We start from the raw sequence: 21,325 nt of genomic DNA on the forward strand, positions 1-21,325 counted from the left end.
GGAGGTGAGCAAAGGGTCATGTGTGTATCAACAGAGTTTTGGTATACCCTTTTTATGACTTTGAAATGAATGGCCCAATTTATCAATTTAGCTACAGCAATAACATTGGTTTCTACCTTCTACTAAGTATAATATCATCCATTAAGAAAACAGAATGTATCAGTCTCCCAAGGCAATAGAAATAAAAGCAAAAATAAACAAGTGGGACCTAATCAAACTTATAAGCTTTTGCACAACAAAGGAAACCATAAAACAAAAAGACAACCTACGGAATGCAAAAAAATATTTGCAAATGATGAGACTGTCAAGGGATTAATTCCCAAAATATACAAACAGCTCATACAGCTCAATAACAAAAAAAAATAAACAACCCAATCAAAAAATGGGCAGAGGGCCTAAACAGACATTTCTCCAAAAAAGACATCCAGATGACCAATAGGTAATTTCTCAATGTTAATTATTAGAGAAATGCAAATCAAAACTCCAAGGAGGTATCATCTCACATTGGTCAGAATGGCCATTAAAAAGTCTACAAAAAATAAATGCTGGAGACAGTATGGAGAAAAAGGAACCCTCCTACACTCTTGGTGGGAATGTAAATTGGTGCAGCCACTGTGGAAACCCACATGGAAGTTCCTTAAAAAGCTAATAATATAGTTATCATATGATCCAGCAATTCCACTCCTGGGCATATATCCAGAGAAAACTCTAATTTGAAAAAATACATGCACCCTAATGTTCATAGAGGCACTATTTACAATAGCCAAGACATGGAAGCAACCTAAATGTCCATCCACAGGTGAATGGATAAGGAAGATGTAGTATATATATAATGGAATATTACTCAGCCATGAAAAAGAATGAAATAATGCCATCTGTAGCAACATGAATGGACCTAGAAATTGTCATACTGAGTGGAGTCAGACAGAGAAAGACAAATATCATATGATATCACTTATATGTGGAATCTAAAAAATAATACAAATGAACTTATTTACAAAACAGAAACAGACTCACAGATATACAAAACAAACTTATGGTTTCCAAAGAGGAAAGGGGGACAAGGATAAATTAGGAGTTTGGGATTAGTAGATACAAATCACTATATATAAAACTGATGAACAACAAAACCCTACTGTATACCACAGGGCCCTATATTCAATATCTTGTAAAAAATTATCATGGAAATGAATTAAAAAAAAAGAATATATATATATTTGTATAACTGAATCACTTTGCTGTACGCCAGAAACTAATACAACATTGTAAATCAACTATACCTCAATAAAATTAATTAATTTTAAAATTAATTAATTAATTTTTAGAAAAGTAAACAGCATGTAGACTATTACACAGAACCTCTACTTCATACAACCATAAGGGTCAGTTAAAAGGATAATACAGTACTTTAAGAAATGGCTTCTAAGTTAGCCAAGGATCCCTCCCAAATAATAAATCACATGTTGACAAATTTTCAAAAGTGTCAGTCAAGAAGGTAACAATTGCCATATTCACAGGCCCAGGGGCAAATGCGGCAACACTGCTGACAAGATGTCAATGACTAGTGTAAGAAAAGCCTGGTGACCAGCACAAGGTGGTGCCTGACAGCAAATCCATGTAGTACAAAGGAGTCAGTATGAGCAAGGTGAGAGTGATGAAGGTAAATAACAGAAGCTGACATTTAAGAAAGGTGACAGCAGCAATGTTAAATATTAAGACTTGGAATAAAAAGCTCAAAATTGTAAGTCAACAACCTATCAGGCAATCCCTTCTTTTGTGTTAAGCTATTAACTCTGTGTTTCTGGGAGGAGAAGTCTCTGATACAGGCTAAGGTGGGGATAGGATGCAGGGAGAAAACCAGTACCGTCTCTCAGAGGTTATTGTGCCACCCTCAACAAGTCAGTTAGGTCTCTTTAAAACTCATTTGTCTCATCTTTAAAACAACGATTGTGAAGGATGTTGTGGGAATCAAACGAGAAAAATTGTAACACCGTTATGCTCATTTTCACCCTTCCATTTCCATGTTAACTGTACCCCACCACCTGTTTTAGCAGTTGAAAGTAGTATTTATCACCAATGATCCGAGTGAATTTGTAAAATCTACTTCCTAAACCTCATGTGCCCTGTAATCCTCAGCACATTCAATTTTTCAACCACAGTTATCAAGTACCTACCATATGGTAGGCGTTTGTTGTCCAATCACCTACTATAACACAGGCGTTGTTCTAGGCATCGAGGATACCATAAAGAACAAAACTGACAAAACATCACATTGAAGGCTACATTCCCATGGGATGTTGTCCTGCAGGCAGTGACTATGCAATATATGCTAAGTCATCCAAAAATGAAATAACATCATTTCGAGGGGTAGTTGTATGGATTACAAAAGCCCAGTACCCTTGTTCTCATCCCCACTCTGGTACAGAGTTCTCTGATGACTGGCAGGAACTTACCTACGTGTTCTGCCTTCCACAAGCTCAGCTAAAGTTCAGCCAAGAGAACACCACGAGGAAGAGGCTCGACAGTTACTGAAATGAACAGCAGGGCTGAGAATGAAAAAAACTTGGCTACAGCCCCAACATGGCCATCACACAGTTTCAACACCTTAACGACGGCATTACATTTCTCCTGTTCTTTTTTGTGGATCTTATTGCTGTCTTTATCTCTTTAAGGATCTTTAACATACTTATTTTAAAGCCCTTTCAGAAGATAGTTCTATTATTCAATTCTCCTATAACTTGAATTTAATCTTTCAAAGTCTGTTCCTCAGCTTCCTGCCCTATGTATTAAGGGGTTGAATCAGATGATATTCATATCTCTCTCAACCAACTTCAGCATAGGTTTTCTAATTTGTAAAATGGGGGAAAAATGGTTACTCCAGAGGTAATTTTTCAGTGTAACATGAATGTTAAGCTCCTAAAAAGGAAATGAGCATGTAGCAGGTGTTCAGTAAATTAGATTCTTTATTTTTAACGGGTATTATTTGGGTTTCAGAATCATAAAAAAATTATAATTTTGTCCTTTTTATGGATGAAAATAGTGAGGCACAAGATAACACACCAGAAACTTTAACAGGTTTCAAGTCTTTGAACTGGGAATTCCACCTCTATAAGTATATTGTGCTGCCTCAGAGCCATTAGTGAGATAACCAAAAGGCAATATGACATTCCCAAAGGTCTGAAGGGAGAATTAATGAATAATTAAGTCAGGGCTTGAACCCAGGTCTCTTGACTTTTAGGTTTCCATTACATCACCTTATCAGTATAATTTTCTTTTTTTTAATTTTTATTTTATTTTGGAGTATAGTTGATTAACAATGTCGTGTTAGTTTCCGGTGTACAGCAATGTGATTCAGTATACATAGACATGTATATACTCTTTTTCAAATTCTTTTCCCATTTAGGTTACCACAGAATATTGAGAAGAGTTCCTTGTGCTATACAGTAGGTCCTTTTTGGTTATCTATTTTAAATATAGTAATGTGTACATATCAGTCCCAAACTCGGATTCTTTACAACTTGTATAAGAGTCAACTTTACTAAATCACTGAATGCAGAGAATAAAATTCTAGCTAAAATTTTCAACTGAGTTATTTTGCATTTGAATTTCCCCCAGCAAACTAAAGATTTTTAGTTCTTTGTTCTACTGTGATATTGTCCTTAGCACCATACAGCTCCAGGCATTAAGGTGTTAAAGATATGGCATAGAATTCTTAACACCTATAGCCCATTTGGACCAAGTGACACTGCAGTGGCTAAGTTCTTTCATTCAACATCAGCACACGCTGAGATCAGGTTCTGTATGGCATGGATCAGATTTTTCAGAGTTATTTTTTCTACCCATTCTAATCTTGAGTTATCTGCCTGAAGTAGCAATCTACTGCTATATTGGTAAGGAAATATTCTGCCTTTATGGAGACAATTTCATTTTAAATTACTTTTCAGGTCAAATGCTGCCATTTAATAAGGTTTGGAACCTTATACAAAGTCAATAAAAGGCGTTAAAATTACTTATTAGTCATGGCATTTTCTTCCCCTATCACCAACTAGATAGTTTTGTTTTGATAGCTCCATTAGATATAGGCTCATTCCTCATTTTTTCCTTGATTTCCTTTTACAACATATAGATGATATAAAAAATAAATCCCCCTTCATATACAAAAAGCTACACATTATTAAAATTGAATTTTTAATAGAAAAAGTATTGTCTCTGATACTTAATAATTACCTTAAACATTAGCTAGGGAATACACCAAAAATTAACATGAATGTACCATCAAAGGCAAATTCTATAGATAGCACTATAGGGTTTATTGTATGCTTATTTACAAGCACTTAAAATGGACTTTATTTTTCAATAACTGTAAGCAAATTTAACTTTACTACTTCCCATTGAAAGGGATAAAAATGAGATCACATGCACTTCTGATTATTTTTCAGTCTAAAGGTCCAGTTTTCCAATGAGAAATTGGGCTGAAGTCGTCTCAATACTGTGATCCTGACCAAGTGGAAAAACTTAGCATGGAAACAGCATTTAGCCATGACATACTTCAATATTATTTTTCGGAGGCTATCACTATCTCAAACTAAATCCATTATGATTTAAAACTGTCTTTTTATTGATAGTCATTGTTTTTCAACCTGACAGTGGCCAATGATTTATACCAATTTTCTTTTAACACAGGAATTAAAGAGTTTGAAATATATCTTAAAGGACACTTTTTCAATAGGCCTCAAGATTTTAATACAGCTGTCATTTGAAAAGCCTTACCTCCTCTCAGTTGGAGAAGGGTTTAGAGAAGAAACCAGCTCCCTTGATAAGCCTGTTTTTATTTGAAGCAGTGGAGGATTCAAAAATTAGTATGACATATTGATGATGCCTTTTTTGAAAGGCATTTTTATTCCCTAAGTAGAAGAAGACTGTAGCTGGCTGTCAATCATTAAACCACAAATGAAGTCCTTTGCCTGGTTAAGATATTTGCAACTATACCAATGCTGGTAAACTAACCACCAAATTATAGCCTTTTCTCCTGCCTCACCCAGATTTCACAGGGGCTGCACACCCAAATAAATGCCTCTTGGCTACCCATTCATCTAACAGCTGGAAAGATGACACTTGACATTTGGAAACTTTCCTGTGAAGATTGCTGCAAGGCTTTCCCATTAGCTTCCTGGTGAGACTGTAAGGTCGAATAAGCTGCCTCAAAACCTGCAAAGGGTAACGGAAATACTCTAATATTAAGCCTGCGCGATTTAAATTTCTAATTCTCAAATCATAGTTCTTCAGATACTGTAGAAACCACTGGTATATTTCAGGGCAAAAGAATGCCTTTGAAGATGTGGAATTAAAGTGATATTTTAAGCAATGATGATGATAAGTGCCTTTTATTTAAAGTTGGCACTGAAGGTCTTCTAAGCAAGAGAGACTTGGACATAGATAATTTCTTCTAAGTTTGTTTTCTAAAATCCCAGACTGTCATGTTTTTTTAGCAACTGTTCATCTTTGTCCAGCGCAGAAATCTTAAACATAAGGCACTGTCACTACCATTCTTTGGGCTTTATTTTCACATCATAGATGTTATTAGAGATAGGTTTAAAATTTTAACAATCCAACAGTGTGGGTCTGTTTGGAAAATCATTGACCCCAATATAAAATAAAATTGTAAATATTCCAGTATTAAGAAAATGCTGTGATCTTATAAATCTTTCAAGTATAAACATAGGACTTTTTTCTCTTTAGAAAGAGACCTTTCGAAGAGACCCCCAAATCAAAAAGTTTTAATAACCTGACAGTTCACTAAAGGTATTAGATAGATAAAATCCTTCACATAATCTCAAATCCTAAAGATGGCAGAAGGTGAAAGATTTCATTTATTGATATGAATGCACATAATTCAATTAGCTTTATAGCAATGATCCTTCTGCACTGTGCCCAGTTCTGAATTCCCCATCTTCAAAGTGTCCTTACAATTTTCTATTCTTGGTTGTTAACTCAGTATTTCCCATGTGAAAGATTCACAAGAATGAATAGGCCTCTCTAAATGTTCAGTCATATGTCCAAATGTAGATAAAATTAATGATTAAAGAGGAAAATGAAACATTTAAAAAATATATGCAGAAGGGCATTGAAGAAACAGCAGACATGAATGATGTAACTTTGAATCTTGAATTAATCACCATCTGAGACTGAAATCACTTTTTAAAAGTCAATTTAGTGAGGCTGAATTTTACCCTATTAGCGACAATGACAGATAGGGATTCCTCTGGAATGGGAATCTCATGGCCCCAAATCACAAAACAACACGAACGCAAACCTAGCTTTCTCACAACATTCCATTAACAAATCCACCAAGAGGAGTCTCAGCTCACAGAGAGAAAATGAAATACTTAGCAATGACTGGATGACTCTTTTCTCTTCAAACTAAAATCACAACTACCATGTTGTACTCACTATACGGTGGGACTATGGCATGTCTCTTTCTCCACTAGGTACTGAAATCACAAATTTGTTTCACATAGCCTATTGAACTACCATCAGATAGATGGTAATGACTTTCTGTCACTCTTGACCTGGGGCAGATCTGAACTAGTGACCAAAAGGTTAAAGGCTTTGTATCTCATTACTAACCCCCTGAGAGATCTAGTTCTCTCAACAACTAACTATTCTTTTGTGCCTCAATGAAACCAAAAGAAAATACACAAAAACCTCAAGCAGTAGAGAAGCAGGTCATCCATGCAAGGAATTTGATAGTTCTGAAGAACTTTACAAACACCTATTTCAAAATATACCCATATACTACACACAACTAAGTAGAATCACATTAACTGTGAGAGAAGTTCATTATAACCTTTACTAAAATATCATATAAGCTTCACTGAAGCCGAACAACACTGTAGAAAGTTGAGCTGAAAAAACACTGTAGAAGGGCTTCCCTGGTGGCGCAGTGGTTGAGAGTCTGCCTGCCAATGCAGGGGACACGAGTTCGAGCCCTGGTCTGGGAAGATTCCACATGCCGCGGAGCAACTAGGCCCGTGAGCCACAATTACTGAGCCTGCGCGTCTGGAGCCTGTGCTCCGCAACAAGAGAGGCCGCGATAGTGAGAGGCCTGCGCACCGCGATGAAGAGTGGTCCCCACTTGCCACAACTAGAGAAAGCCCTCGCACAGAAACGAAGACCCAACACAGCCATAAATAAATAAAAAAATAAATAAATAAATAAAAAACACTGTAGAAAACTAAAACTTAAAAGATACCTGTGCTCTGTGATCTTACAGGGTTAGGAAAGACATTTTAGATCTAGTATGATGCTCTAATATTTATGTGTGTATCTTGTACATACATTCTAAGATAATTTTGCCACAAGAATTAGTTTCAGGAGGGATTGACAAAATGGAAAGTATAACATAAAGAAATAATCATAAATGAAATAATCATAACAGTATCAGGCACTTTAACATGGATACTTATTATAGGAATACAGCTTATTTAATTAAGGGTAAAGTTTGAGAAAGAAAAAAAAAAGAATATCATTTGGGAACATGCATGTAGACAAACTCATGTATATAGAAGGAACACTGAAACTAAACCAATAACAAAATTAACATTTTGTTGTTGTAGAAATTTGACCTCAAATGCTGTGCCAATAAACAATATTCTGTAACTATTTAACTTCAACTATTCTGTAACTAAGTATTCAGTGACACCTAAAGTCACTTGTAAACTCAGTAACCAAAACATTTTTTTAATGTTTAATGACCCAATGCCTCTTTCCTTACCCTTTGCAGTTTCTCATGAATTCTACCTAGAAGAAACCAGGTGTTATCCTTCTCATTTCTTGCCTATAGTTGAATAAGCTCTATACAAATTCTGTCCTTTATTTGAGTTTCTATTCATTCCATATTTATCCTTCCACTAATAACTCTTGTCTTTTGCCTTTCAATATTTATCTTTGTACCACCACAACTGATTTCATAGCAGCAGCATGTATATTTAGATAAACCCTTCCACTACCAGTAATAAATATTGTGTTTTTTTTAATGTTACATATAAGAGATAGTGAATTTAAAATAGAATTCTGAATCACAGAATAATGACATGACTAAAGGATCACTCTAATGATGTAATCAAACCAGTGACTTTTGAGATAATTTCCATATATTTAGATTGCTTTATTTGACAAAATGTCTCATGTTTAGAAGATCATTTTCTGAGAACTACCATGATTACTTTAGGAAAAATGAACTTCTGATCTAGGATTAGACTTAGAAGAATTTAGCTTGTATTCCATCTCCAAGTTCTCAGAGAAGGGCATAGCATGGTGAGATACCATATAGCGTTTTTTCCCTCTACATTTTGTGACTAAATTTTTGTTTGTCTGTCAGTACTAGAACAAAGTAAGTGCTGAATCTTCTGAATGATTGTATTTTTGTAAAGAACATTTGGTATTAAGGTATTAAGGTCCTCTTTGGTAAAGTAGGACCTTAGGCATCTTTTACACTCTCTTAACCAAGTTGGTTACACCAAACAGATTCACTAGACTAGTTTCTTCTCTCCTTTTCCTCTCTGAGATATACAAAGGAAGGCCAAGGAGTACTGAATCTTTGTAATCGGTGGGGTGCTCCTGTGTGCCTATGAACCTTCCACTCTACCTGTTGAGTTGTGTGCTTATTAAGAGTCAGTTGTACATTCTTTACCCCATTTGTGTTGGCTCAAAGTGTAAATAAAAATTATATAAATCGATGAGCTATACGAATGTGAAAAGAAAGGGGGTTGATTCTGTGAAAACTAAGTTGAATGTTTTCAAAAGATATGATAAAAAGGTGAGTTACTAAAAAACAGTTGCTGTCAAATTAAGTGTGACAGAAACAACTGAAATGACTTCAGGGCAATCATAAAAACCCAGAAAATTGCTATGTATGTTCCTTGAAAATGTGGCTCCACTTTAAAAAACAAAAATGGAAGTTGTAGACTATATATTATAGACAGGTTTAGATAAGAAATATGCTAGAACTCCAGTGACTGGATTGAAAAGATCTTGGCCCTGCTTATTTTTTTTAAGAGAAATGAAAATGAGAAAATATCTAAATGCTTTAAAATAAAAGGATATGCTTAATATATGTATATATCCTTTTTATACATCCCCATTTTAACTTTTTCGGACTAACCAAAAAATTATTGATTATTGTTTCATAGGACAAGATAACTTTTTTGTACTCCTGTGTTTTAAAATAAATGTTCTGGATTTAACCAATTTATCATTGATAAATGTTCTGGATTTACCTATATAATTAAATGTCTAATTTTTACTCCAATTAATAATTAAATAGTCTTTAATCATACTAACTGAGCTAATTGCCCTTCTATTTTCTTTCTCTGGAAAGTTCAAATTCCTAGAACTTTTCTATACACGTAATCATTCTGGTTAAGGTATATTTTTAACCAGAATTAAGTTATACACAGACTACAGCCTCCAATCACAATCTTCTAATTTCAGTTCCAAACTACAGAGGAACTCTCAGGAGAAGTTCTATTGCATTATTATATTTTTAAATTTTAACACATACTGTAGGGGAAGATATCAAGGACTGCTGCTAATTGGCAAGAAAACTAAGATTCCAGAGTTGAAATGTACCAGGGAAGTAGTTCAGTACAGGGGAACTTAACAGCTAGACATTTGTGTGTTCAAATCTTGGCTTCATTTCTAACAGGACACTGACCTTGAATAGGTTTATCATTTGAGCCTAAAGTAAAGTAGGTAAAGTAAAGTTGGTAAAGTATTTTTTCCAGCTATGAAACATAGATAACGATGGCTGTTTAACAGGGTCATTATAACCAAAAACTGTACGATGTATGATAGATGCTAAACGATTAGTGGCTGTTATTTCAATGGTTGACAAGTGAATATAAAAGGCATGTTCCAGGGAGGATAAAAATCAGGGACTACTTCTTCTGAGTCTTCTCTAATAATTCTAGTCAACATTGATTTCTGTTCCTTGACTAATTTAGCATTTATTTGTTATAGTAAATTTAGCTTTCTATTACGTCATATATATTTTTCTCTAACTATTTCACATGGATGAAATAATTGAATTCAAACATCATTATAAGCTCCTTTAGAGAAGAAAGGCTGATGGGTTAATGTGGTTAATTTCTTTTTTTTCCTATTACAGAACTTTTTATCTATCCACCTGTCCACATACATGCACACACACACACACACACACACACACAGACACATACACACACTAGTTAAATAAATCCATTACAAAGATACAAGTAAAAGTGCAAATTTGAAAATTTATAGAATTTTTTTGTTTACCTGTAGACATTCTTTCAGTTACATACTCTTTCTTTGGGTACACTGTCAAAATTATCTTAGATAGTCAGTATTCTCATTTAAGTGAAAGAAGAAAACTCAAATATGCCTGGACTCCACTAATATCATAGTATTATGAACAAGTAAGGTGAAGTCATATTGGATCACTTATTAGTACAACTAAAGAAGGGCAAGTTTAATATTTTAAAATAATGACTTACAAGGAGAAAAATGTTGACAAAATGAAAAATATTTCTCTCTATATAAATTCCAGATCTGACACTATCACTTCTTTATTCAAACAGTTCCTACCACATTCCTGCCTCATTACATACTCCAAATTAAATTCCCAAATTGGGTATTCTCATCATGTTCTAACCCCAGTATAATAAACTCCAGATCCTTTCTCCCATGTTTCCTATATAGTCTCCATGTTCAGGGCCTCCACTAGCCCAGACTGCCTTTCGGTGAAAAAAAAAAAAAAAAAAAAGCTGTAGCACAGGTGCAAGGCTTAGGGAACAGGCAGAAAGCACCTTTGTGAAAATTCAAGGAAGGCACTCCTGCCTCTGAATAGAAGCAGCACAGCAAAAGATGCCACTGTTTGGTGAGTGGAGCTTGGTCTGGATTTCAGCCAACTGGTACCCTTGTTTGGGTAGCCCTTGCACAATGGGCAAGCTATGCAATCTTATCCAGTAGGCTTCTTTAAGTTCCAGCGATTCAAATCACTCAGCATTCTTCCAGTTTTTCTTATCTTCCCTCTTTACGTGTATCTTGATTTTTATGAAGTCTGCTCACTCCATATCCTGATACCCACACCTCCAGGCAGAATCAATCATTATCTCTTCCATACTGCCTCGTGCCTTTACATTTTTTATTACTACATTTGTTATTTTGTATTATGTGTATGCTTCCATAACTATTTGTAAAGTACCATTTTAAAAAACTACTGCTTACTGAATGAATGAATGAATCCATGCATGAATGACTACATGGATAGACAGATGGATGTATATGGATGAATAAATGAATGGTTAGATAAAATGTTCTTGTCATGACCTGAAACAGCCTCTTTCAATCTTCATCTGTTAAAATACTATACTTTGACTTTCTATTCAAATCTCCTATTTTATAATTTTTCTCTGATACCATTTTAACAGTCCAAAGGGAATAATCTCTAATAATTCACAAACAATAAATATTTATAGCTCAGACTCTTTACTAAGAACTTTCCATAAACTCCCTTATGTATTCTTCCCTGAAACCCAAAAGGGTAGGAACTTTCTTATTGCTCCTTTATTAATAAATCATTTCTTTACCCCTAAGAAGACCACATCTTAGAGCAATGAAGTGACTTTCCCAAGGTCATACAGTTTGAAAGTATTGTTGAAATCAGATCTGTTTAGTTCAGAGCTCAAATTTCTAACTACTCTATTATACTTCTCCTCATTTATTCACTTTGGTACCCTCTCAAAGTCAAGTGTTAGACCCAACAGCTGGTATTCAATAAGTGGTAATTGATTAAATTAACTAATAAAATTTAAGTGAAGCTCACTTCAGATCACTATGGGAATTACTGAAATCCCAACATGTGTGTCTTTAAATAATCTCATTTACCTGAAAAAGTGTATTTCAAAGAAATTCTAAATATCCAATTGCAATGATTGCATGTATGAATTAATACTATAATGTATGTATAAAATCATTTTTTTAAGTCCACTATCTAGTGTTGCATGTTTCCCCAAAGTATAACATAAGACAAGGTGTTATAAACCTTCATTCATGAATACACTTCAGGCATTATATAAATTTTTCTAAACTAATGCTACATTGGTAAGAAAACACTAGTTATTTACAGTGCTAATTAACATATAACAAATATATTAGTTTTCTTAACTCTTCTTTTTTTTTTTTTAATTTTTATTTATTTATTTATGGCTGTGTTGGGTCTTCGTTTCTGTGTGAGGGCTTTCTCTAGTTGCGGCAAGCGGGGGCCACTCTTCATCGCGGCCTCTCTTGTTGCCGAGCACAGGCTCCAGACGCGCAGGCTCAGTAGTTGTGGCTCACGGGCCTAGTTGCTCCGCGGCATGTGGGATCTTCCCAGACCAGGGCTCGAACCCGCGTCCCCTGCATTGGCAGGCAGATTCTCAACCACTGCGCCACCAGGGAAGCCCCTTAACTCTTCTTTAAATTCCTTTAAAATAAATTATCCCTACGTTTTTTCCTATTTAATGATGAATACGCTCTTTATTTTGAGGGTATATTAGTAAACTAGCACGCCACTGGCTTGTGTAGCATCAGACTAGTAAGAAGGCTTCAATCAGGGAAACATAGGATGCTAAAGAACACACTAGAAGGAAAGTGTTTCTGGAAGAGGAGAAGGAAGCAAAACCTGAAGGACAAGCGGGATACAGACAGGTGAAATGGGTGGAGTCGGAAAAGGCCCAGATGTAGGAGATATCTTGATGTGTTGGGGGAAATTCAAATTGGTATCACAAGCTAAGGAGTTTGGGCTTTATTTTGAGTATAAAGAGGAGCCTCTGAAGGGGTTTAAGTGAGGAAATTAGGATCAAATTTGTATTCTAGAAAGATGACTCTGGCTGCAGCATAGGGGCCTTGGATTTGACAGGGGGAAATTGCAGGCAATTTTAGGAGGTGATAGAGGCCAGAACTAAGTTACTGACAGTGTAAAGAGAGAAAAATCCTACTTTGTCTATATGTTCCTTTTTAGTCTCATAAGTGCTTAGCACTTTGTATCCAACACTCTCACAGGAAAGTGAAAGTGTTCATTTTACCTGACAGAGATTTTATCTACCTTCTGTTTTTACTGTATTTCTAAAATGCCATTCAATACTTTCTTTGACAAGTCTGAATTCTTCAGCCAAACCCAAAACTTTTACTGGTCACAAATTTTTAATTTTTTTATATTTTAAACACTATCATTCCTAGCAATACATATTTAAAGCACATACACTTTTTTTTTTCATAATACCTAAGAGTCTGTGTCTTTCTTTTCATGAGTAAGTGGCAACTAAGTAAAATGATTGCTCATTTTTATCAGCACACATTTATCAGATTCAGGGAAGTAGAAAGATAACAGTGAAGTAAAAAAAAAAAAAAAATACCCTTAAGAATCTTTCTGAATGATAATTGTGAAGCACTACAAAACCACCATCATCATAAAATACAGTAAACATTCTCTATGTCTTTTAATTTAAAAGCTACAAATGGATTTAAATATTTAGAAAACAATAACACACGCCATTCTCCACTTGCCTATGTTCAATTTTACCTTTTCAAATCTCTGTAGCATCTCTGCCTTCCCACCATTTTCCCTTCTGCAAACTGAATTCACATCTTCACTAGGTTTTATCTGGCGTAGCACAAAAGCCTTTTCCCTTCTCCTGGGTCTACTTTCATTTCTTCAAGGAGTTAACAGACTGGTCAGTGAGATGTCTAGTCAACCAAAAATCGTATTTCACACAAAAAATAAGCAAATTAAAATAAGTGTATGAAAGTCTTTACAGGGATAGAATTGACCAGGCATATATGAGAGAGAGAAGAAAAGAAAATTTAGATAAATAACTCATAAATAAGGGTGTGTACAGCAGTGCTGTTTTATGAGAAAAATAGGTGTGTGAACACACTAGCATAAATCTTTCAACTGTGTTTTCTTAAGAATTATCTCTATTCTGAGACTGTACTGTTTCCTACTTTCCTCATAAACTTTCTTGTTAATAAATGCGAGTAAATATTATAATTTCATGTGTTTGAGTGTTTATTTTAATGCTGTTACTCAGCAAAACAAGAAGCAATCAGCCCTATATTGGTTTCCAAATTGATTTTGAAAATTTTATTAGTCTGAGTAATCCAGAGTTTGAGGACCATTGATGTAGAGGATTTGGCTCTGGGAATCAGAAATGTTAAATACTGGAGATGAAACAAGTTTAGAAGATCATGTTTGGTTTAAAAGCAGTGAGTTTGAAGTGTAGGTAAGATATATATCCAAATGGAGTGGTGAATTTGAAATGTAGTTTAGACAAGTGAAGATGTTTAGCAGACAGCTGGATCATGGAAGAGAATGCCCTACTGGAGATACAGATTAGGGAGTTACGCACTTGGGAGCCTTGGGAGAACACTATGAAAATAAGAAATAAGAGTAGAATGAGAAAATTAAAAGAGTGATAAGTTTTGGGACAGAAAAAGTGAAAAAGCCAAAGCAGGAGTCCATCCTGGGTAGTTGTCTTGAACTGTTCCTGCTGTGAATTTCTGAGGCCATATGGACTCTCCAAAATACAGATGCTGCAGCAACTAGAGCCAAAACCACTACCGACATGTCTCCTTTGTATTCCCAGATTTCTGTCTGTTAAAATTGCATTCCTTTTTCCCTTTTCTTCCTAGCCTAGTCCCTTTTGATTTATGAATGATTTGGACAGAATTCTTAATTTTAGATTTATCATCTCCCCAAAACACTGCTTCCTTTGTCTCTATGCACAACCAATAGGCTGTGGTTTACACCCATTCTTAGAGCTTTACCTCTATGGGACACCACACCACACTCTGGCCCAGATCCCAACATCTCAAGCCCCACTACTCAGAGATGCCGAGGTGAGGTGGGAGTAGATTGGTTAACTAACAACATAAAAAATATGATGTAATCAGTACCAAGTCCAGGCCCTACCTAGTAAGTAAGTAGTCATGGATGAATTACAGAAAGAGTAGAGAACAACCAGAATAGACTAAATGGTGGTGACAAAGAGGAAGAAAAATATTCAAGGAAACATTAAAGACAAAGTGAATTTTGCTAGCATGTGATCAACCAAAGAAACCAAAAGAAGGGAGGCAGGAATTATATCGTGAATTTAGAGCCTTTCTTGAATAGGAAAGGAAAATAAGGATTTTATTTACAAGAGCAAACTTTTCCAGAAACATTTTACGTCAATGAGGTCACTGTGTCTACATTTAGTTAAATTATAGAGCAAGAAAAGAACAGAGCATTTTGTCAAAAAGTAAGACAACTGAAATCTAGTAGATATGGCTTTTTTCCCCAAGAGCACAAAATTACTGTACCAGAGTATGTTTAACTTTGTATTTTATCATTTTTACATTCTGCATTTGTATCATAACAGTAAATAGTGAAAAAATAATTACAATTGAAATTTCTAAAATATTTGTTTTCTTTTCAATTAGGTGCATATAATTTAGGAATTGAATAGGAACTCACTGATCCATGTGGACAGACAACATAATTTTCTGGACTGTGCAAGATTATTAGGAATATAGATTCTATATCATACTGCATATCATCCAGATTTGATAAATGTATTAGCTATGTCTTTAAGCATTGATAAATATTTTGAATACAGGATGAATAACTTCATAGTATTCCACTGGTAGAAATGCACAAATGAATTTTCAATCACCTAAACAGGTCTGCTATCCAGTCCACATTTAAAAAATTTTATCCAAGCAAATATGTATCTGACCTATTGCACATATAGTTACTATATACCTTATAGAAATGCTCATATGAATGAGTAGCAAAAATAAAGAAGTACTTATCCATTGGAAAAAAATTAACTGAAATTGATGGCAAACACCTACCTGTATATATTTGTGAATGTACCAAGAGGCTTGCTTTCCGTCATTCACGGATTCCACTGTAGTGTTAGCCATACCAACAACATCACCACCTGCAAACACCCATGGTTCACTGGTTTGCATAGTTTCTGGATCTACTTCTGGGAGATCCCATCTGTTAAATTTTATAGGGCTCAAGGCTTCTTTTACTGGAAAAAAGTGAAAGACAACAGGCAATGACTAATCTGTGCATCACATAACAATAATTTGAAAATTAAGAAAAATTATGATGTAATTATTGTTCTAGGGATTCAAGCAACTGTTTTTAATGAACCATAAAAATGGAAAGTTAATGAAATATCTTAGTTAACAACACATTCAAAGTGTACTGACTTAACCAATTCAAAATAAAACTCACATGTAGGTGTTAAAGACCACAGATTTGGGCAATGTTTCAGATCTGGTATTTATGTGTAAGAAGTTTGGCAGACTACAGTCCTTTAAATATTCTAATGGTTATAAAATGCATTTTCTAAAACTTTGTCCATGACCATTATTTTCACAAATTTGTTATTACTCGTATGATCCTAAATTTATTCCTGTGTAACATAGATGTAAGTTATATTGTGAATTTGAATCAACTGCCAATCTCTTCCTTTCACAGCAAGTTTTATGAACAAAACAAGACAACATCTTCTACATTTCCATCAAATTACTTACACTTAATGTTAAGCGATTTAATGGACCCAGAATACAGTTACATTTAGCCAGCAATTTGTTTTATTTTGTAAAAATCTACAAATGCAACTATTAACATTAGTTCTGTGTGGAAATTGCTCTGTAAAAGAGATTTAAATTATCTGCTAAATATGCTGTGTTCCAATGAATCTAAACATGTCAGGAAAAGGAAGAGGTTGAGTCCCTTTAAGAAAAATTACCTAAAGGAAACTCACTCGTCACACGATCTGGATATTTGAAAGAGATAAAAGAAACTAAGTTAGATTAAGGGGTTGATCTAGAGAAGAAATGAAGAAAGGTAGACAGTACCATATATGATGGAGCAAACTGAGCCAGTGTTTAAGATAAAATGTTCTTTCCAGGTATTCATATCATGAATTTTAAGCACAGCTTCTCAAGATAGACTAAGGGAGCTATTTTTTACTCCAATTGAAAAGAAAATATAACAATATAAACAAAAGGAGAAAATATTGAAAGTTCTTAGAATACAAAAATTAGTTGTTGAATAGATGAATAATTTAAGTTTAAAATAAAATAGCCAAATGTAAACCATGTTATTCTAAAATTATTTTTTTCTGAGCAATAATAGAAAAAAAACATAAAAATAAACCCAGGTGCATATTTGTAGAATATTAGAAGAATACTTGAAGAATATTAGAATTCTAGAAAACTATTAAGGGACTACTGTTGACTGTGTTTTCCGCACAAGACTGTAGGTTCCATGAGAACAAGAATGTGTCCATGCTATGCTGCTTACCACTATGCCACCAAGCCTCATACAGCACTTAAAACATAAGAGACACTCAATTCAATGGATGGATGGATGGATGGATGGATGGATGAGTAGATGGATCAATGCCATCATGCTCAGGTTTTTCTTTAAAAATCTTCTATTGTTTGTACCTCTGATGCAATTTCACCCTTCATTGAGAGTAAAATTAAATATTCATGTAATTATTTTCAATACAGAATGGCATTCTGAGAAGATTTTTCTATTGTCTTTAAAGGTCACATGAAAAGAGACCTTTAGCATTTGTTCCCCATTGCATAACAGATCATCACTACCATCTGTTGACAGTTACCTGAGTTGCAAAACGTCAATAGTGAGCATGGCTCGTCAATTCAACCTATTATAATAATGGTAACTGTAACACACCATCATTGAATGGTATAGAAACATACACACACACACACACACTCACATGCAAGGGGTAAAAAATAATTCTCCTATATAAGAAATGACCTTATTTGTCCAAGACTTTGATACAACCTTGTCCTACATAGAGATCTGAAATAAAGATGGTTTTTAAATGAGAAGGAATTCAAAATTATTTCACTAGATCAAAGCTCTTTTATACATTTTCCTCATTTTTTTACAAGAATATCCTTGAAGATTAGCACAGATTTCACTCTAAGCTTGAGCAATGCAGGGATTATGCCTTAGTTATCTTTGATTTCCCACAGCAGCTATTAGAGTCAAAGACATATATACTGTGAAGTTATTGAAGCTTAAGCTTCAGGGTCCCTCACTTGCATGGGCGTCTTTCAAGGCCTAAATTTGAATTTGTAATTTTGTTCTTTTTTATAGAAAGTCTTCAAGTTATATAGGCTTCAGGTCTCGCAAAACTTGAATCTACTCTTCAGTACAGTGCACCTTAAATAGTAGGTGCTGAATAAATGCTTGCTGAATTAAGTTGAAGTTCATGAGTAACGTGCTTTATAACTTTTTTATGATTTACAAATGCATATGGTATGATTCACTTTAATATTAGAGCTCTATCACTAACTCAGTCAATAAATAGGAGATGTTACTAGAAGTTTAATAAGTAATTCTTGCATTTCTTAAAATATTTAGCACCAACACTATAAGCCAACCTAGGAATATTTATTTGTGAATTCAAAAGCACTATTCTACTCATGGGTCTTTCCATTGGATACACTTTGTATTACTTTATGTCTCTGAACATTCATACATATTCATGTTTACTTTTTAAAATGTGCTTTCTTTCCTCAATATTTAACTCAATTATAACTTTAAGTCAGACCTGAATATAAACTTTTAATTTTTCTATCATTTGTAACATCCAACTAACCTCACAAATAATCAAATAACTATGACACTGTATTCCAAAACAGAACTTTTCTCTCACAGCAAAAATTATCTCAGCCCCCTTTTGAAAATCACCTATTTAATTTTCCCCCTACTCTTTTTAGAGGGCTTCAAGTTTAACATGTTCATAGTTTCATTTAAGAAATAAATAGAAAAAATGAGAGATCAAGCAATTGGTTATGATGTTATTAAATAGTATAGCAAAGCTTACATCAATCAAAATAGAGATCATTTGTTTGCATTTTAATATCTAATATTTTAACTTTTTCTTTGTCCAAACGATAAAGGATCATTGAAAAAATAGAACACGGACAGCTTATAAGAATATAAGTGATGCTTTAGTCGGTCAGAAATGTTTTCAATCAGTGGCACTAAGCAGCTAACACAAGAATGACTATTCATTACAACTTGAACATCAAATGATTAGGATCGTTTCCCTGTAGGCACAGTGGACTCAATATTTAAACATGAGAGACAGAGAGAGGGGATTAATTAATTTTTTGAAACTTTGTTGATTCTGATTGTGGATCCTAATAACACTTTTCACGATTTCGATGACTCTTTTGAAATGTAGTTATTTCTATTACTTAATCATATTTTTAAAGCTCCAAAGTATTTAACTTAGAACTCAAATTAAGGATTCAGTGAAAAAAATCTATATGCTTTTATTCATAATTTGGCAGGAAGGAGTTCATTTATTTAGCTGCTTCTTATTAGAGGGACTTTCGTCCTCCTCGTCATTGTAACTATCCTTCTATGGACTCCTCACAGCTCTCTTACATCTCTGCTGATACGTTTAACTTGGAATACAATAAAAATAAGTCTCAGAAGGATATCTTCTGTTTTGCCTTTATCTAGCTTGGAAGGAATGAAAGCATAAGTGGATGAAAAATGTATATTTACATTTGCAAACCAAATAACTGCTTGCCATAGCCTATGAAGTGTTAAATGAATATTAATAGAAGGATTGTATTATTTTCTTTCTTGTTTATAAAATAATGGGGGTGGGGGAAGAGGGATTTTCTGTTATGATCATACACAGTTTCCCCACAGATTTCCATGAGACTGAATCTTGTTGGAGACTGCAGCATATGTCCTGGTAGTTCCATAGATGAACAGAAAAAGAACTTGAAAAAGAATTGCAAAATGTGCTTATTCACAGTCTATATTATTCTGCAAATGGGATAGAAATGTGTTAAATGTTATGGTGCCTGGAATTTTATGCAGTCTTTAAAAGGAATGAAAACATCCTTAATTCATACCAAACATTCAAGATTTATGTTAATTTTCTGCTTTAATCACTACTATGTTCGAATGAGCTTACTTAAAAACAAAGACACTCTGAGGTAGATTTAAAACAAGAAATGGTTTTGAAATAGGAACTTTTAGTCAACTTAATGTTATGCATGAGATGATTTTTTTATATAGACTTAATTGTATTGTGACACACAAGTTCTTCAATAAGCCACAGCTTAAAATTGCAGAAACCGTCCCTCAGGGACACATCACTGGCAGATGCAGATTGCCAAGGTCAATTAAACTGATGTAGCTGTGCTGTCATATATGTAGAAGAGAAACCCACAAGCATATGACAAGTATATTTCTCAGTATTCATAAAAAGATGTCAAGAATGTTATATTTTAGTACATAAATATAAATTAATTCTCCATAAACAATAAAACAATACAACAGAAATCATAATGAAGAAGGATTATTAGTATTCTTTGGAGAGTTTGAGATGCTATAAAACAATGGGGGGAATAAAAAATTTCAACATTTATAATAAAATGATATCTTGAAAACAGATGAATTCATCAATGTGCTTGTTGTTTAATTTTACATAACGTATTAGCCAAGAGGACCAAAGCACAATGAAACAAAAAGGCGAGCTGAGGCAATAATCTCAGTAAATCAGAGCTGAAAGCAAAATCTCAGCAGCAGCAAATAAATTCTAATTACAGGGCCAGGATATCAGAGCTGTGTTTAAACAAACAGAATAACCTGGGGTAAGGAGGGGACAGAACCACAGAATGCCTTCAACCAAGAATATCAAGTCCGGTTGGCACGAGCTTTGTTCTCACACCTCCCTTCTGACTCTGAGTATTCAAATCAATATGCTGTCCATTACCAAACACAATGGAGCGGACAATGACAATTCATTATTTTCTTTCTGTAAACCCCTCAGAAGTCAACCTTGATACTGTACCTTCCTGCTCCTACAGAACCTCAAGTACCTCTGATTCTTTTTAGACTATTGTCTTACTCATATTCTCCTCTCTCATCTTCTATGTTGAAAAACTGGTCTTAACCTGGTTCTCTCTTCTCACTGCCATTCTTACATCTTCTTTTATCTAAATTCTGGAGTAATTTACACTATGTACATTTTTTACCACCCAATTATTCCTTCCAGTGTATCCCTCTTATGAAAATATGGTCTCTACGGTCACCAAATTCCATGACTTCAGTTCTCCTTCTTTTTGCCTTTCTATAGCATCCAATAGCCGAATCACGGTAATTTTGATCTCCTTCTCTGATTTGCGGAATGCTACTCTATCCGGACTCTCCTTCTTTTTAAACTGTCCTTAG

The 21,325-nt window shown here is 34.3% G+C and overlaps 1 protein-coding gene across 2 annotated transcripts in view; it reads right to left on the reverse strand.

Moving 5' to 3' along the window:
• DPYD (dihydropyrimidine dehydrogenase) overlaps positions 1-21,325 on the reverse strand; it is an 808,008-nt gene that overhangs the window by 398,525 nt on the left and 388,158 nt on the right. For both annotated transcript variants that reach the window (XM_007169549.2, XM_057551077.1), the window contains exon 12: positions 15,916-16,100. In XM_007169549.2, coding sequence (XP_007169611.1) covers positions 15,916-16,100 — 185 coding nt within the window. The remainder of the gene's footprint in view (positions 1-15,915; positions 16,101-21,325) is intronic.

This window comes from Balaenoptera acutorostrata, chromosome 1, assembly GCF_949987535.1.
Source record: "Balaenoptera acutorostrata chromosome 1, mBalAcu1.1, whole genome shotgun sequence".
NCBI classification, from domain to species: domain Eukaryota; kingdom Metazoa; phylum Chordata; class Mammalia; order Artiodactyla; family Balaenopteridae; genus Balaenoptera; species Balaenoptera acutorostrata.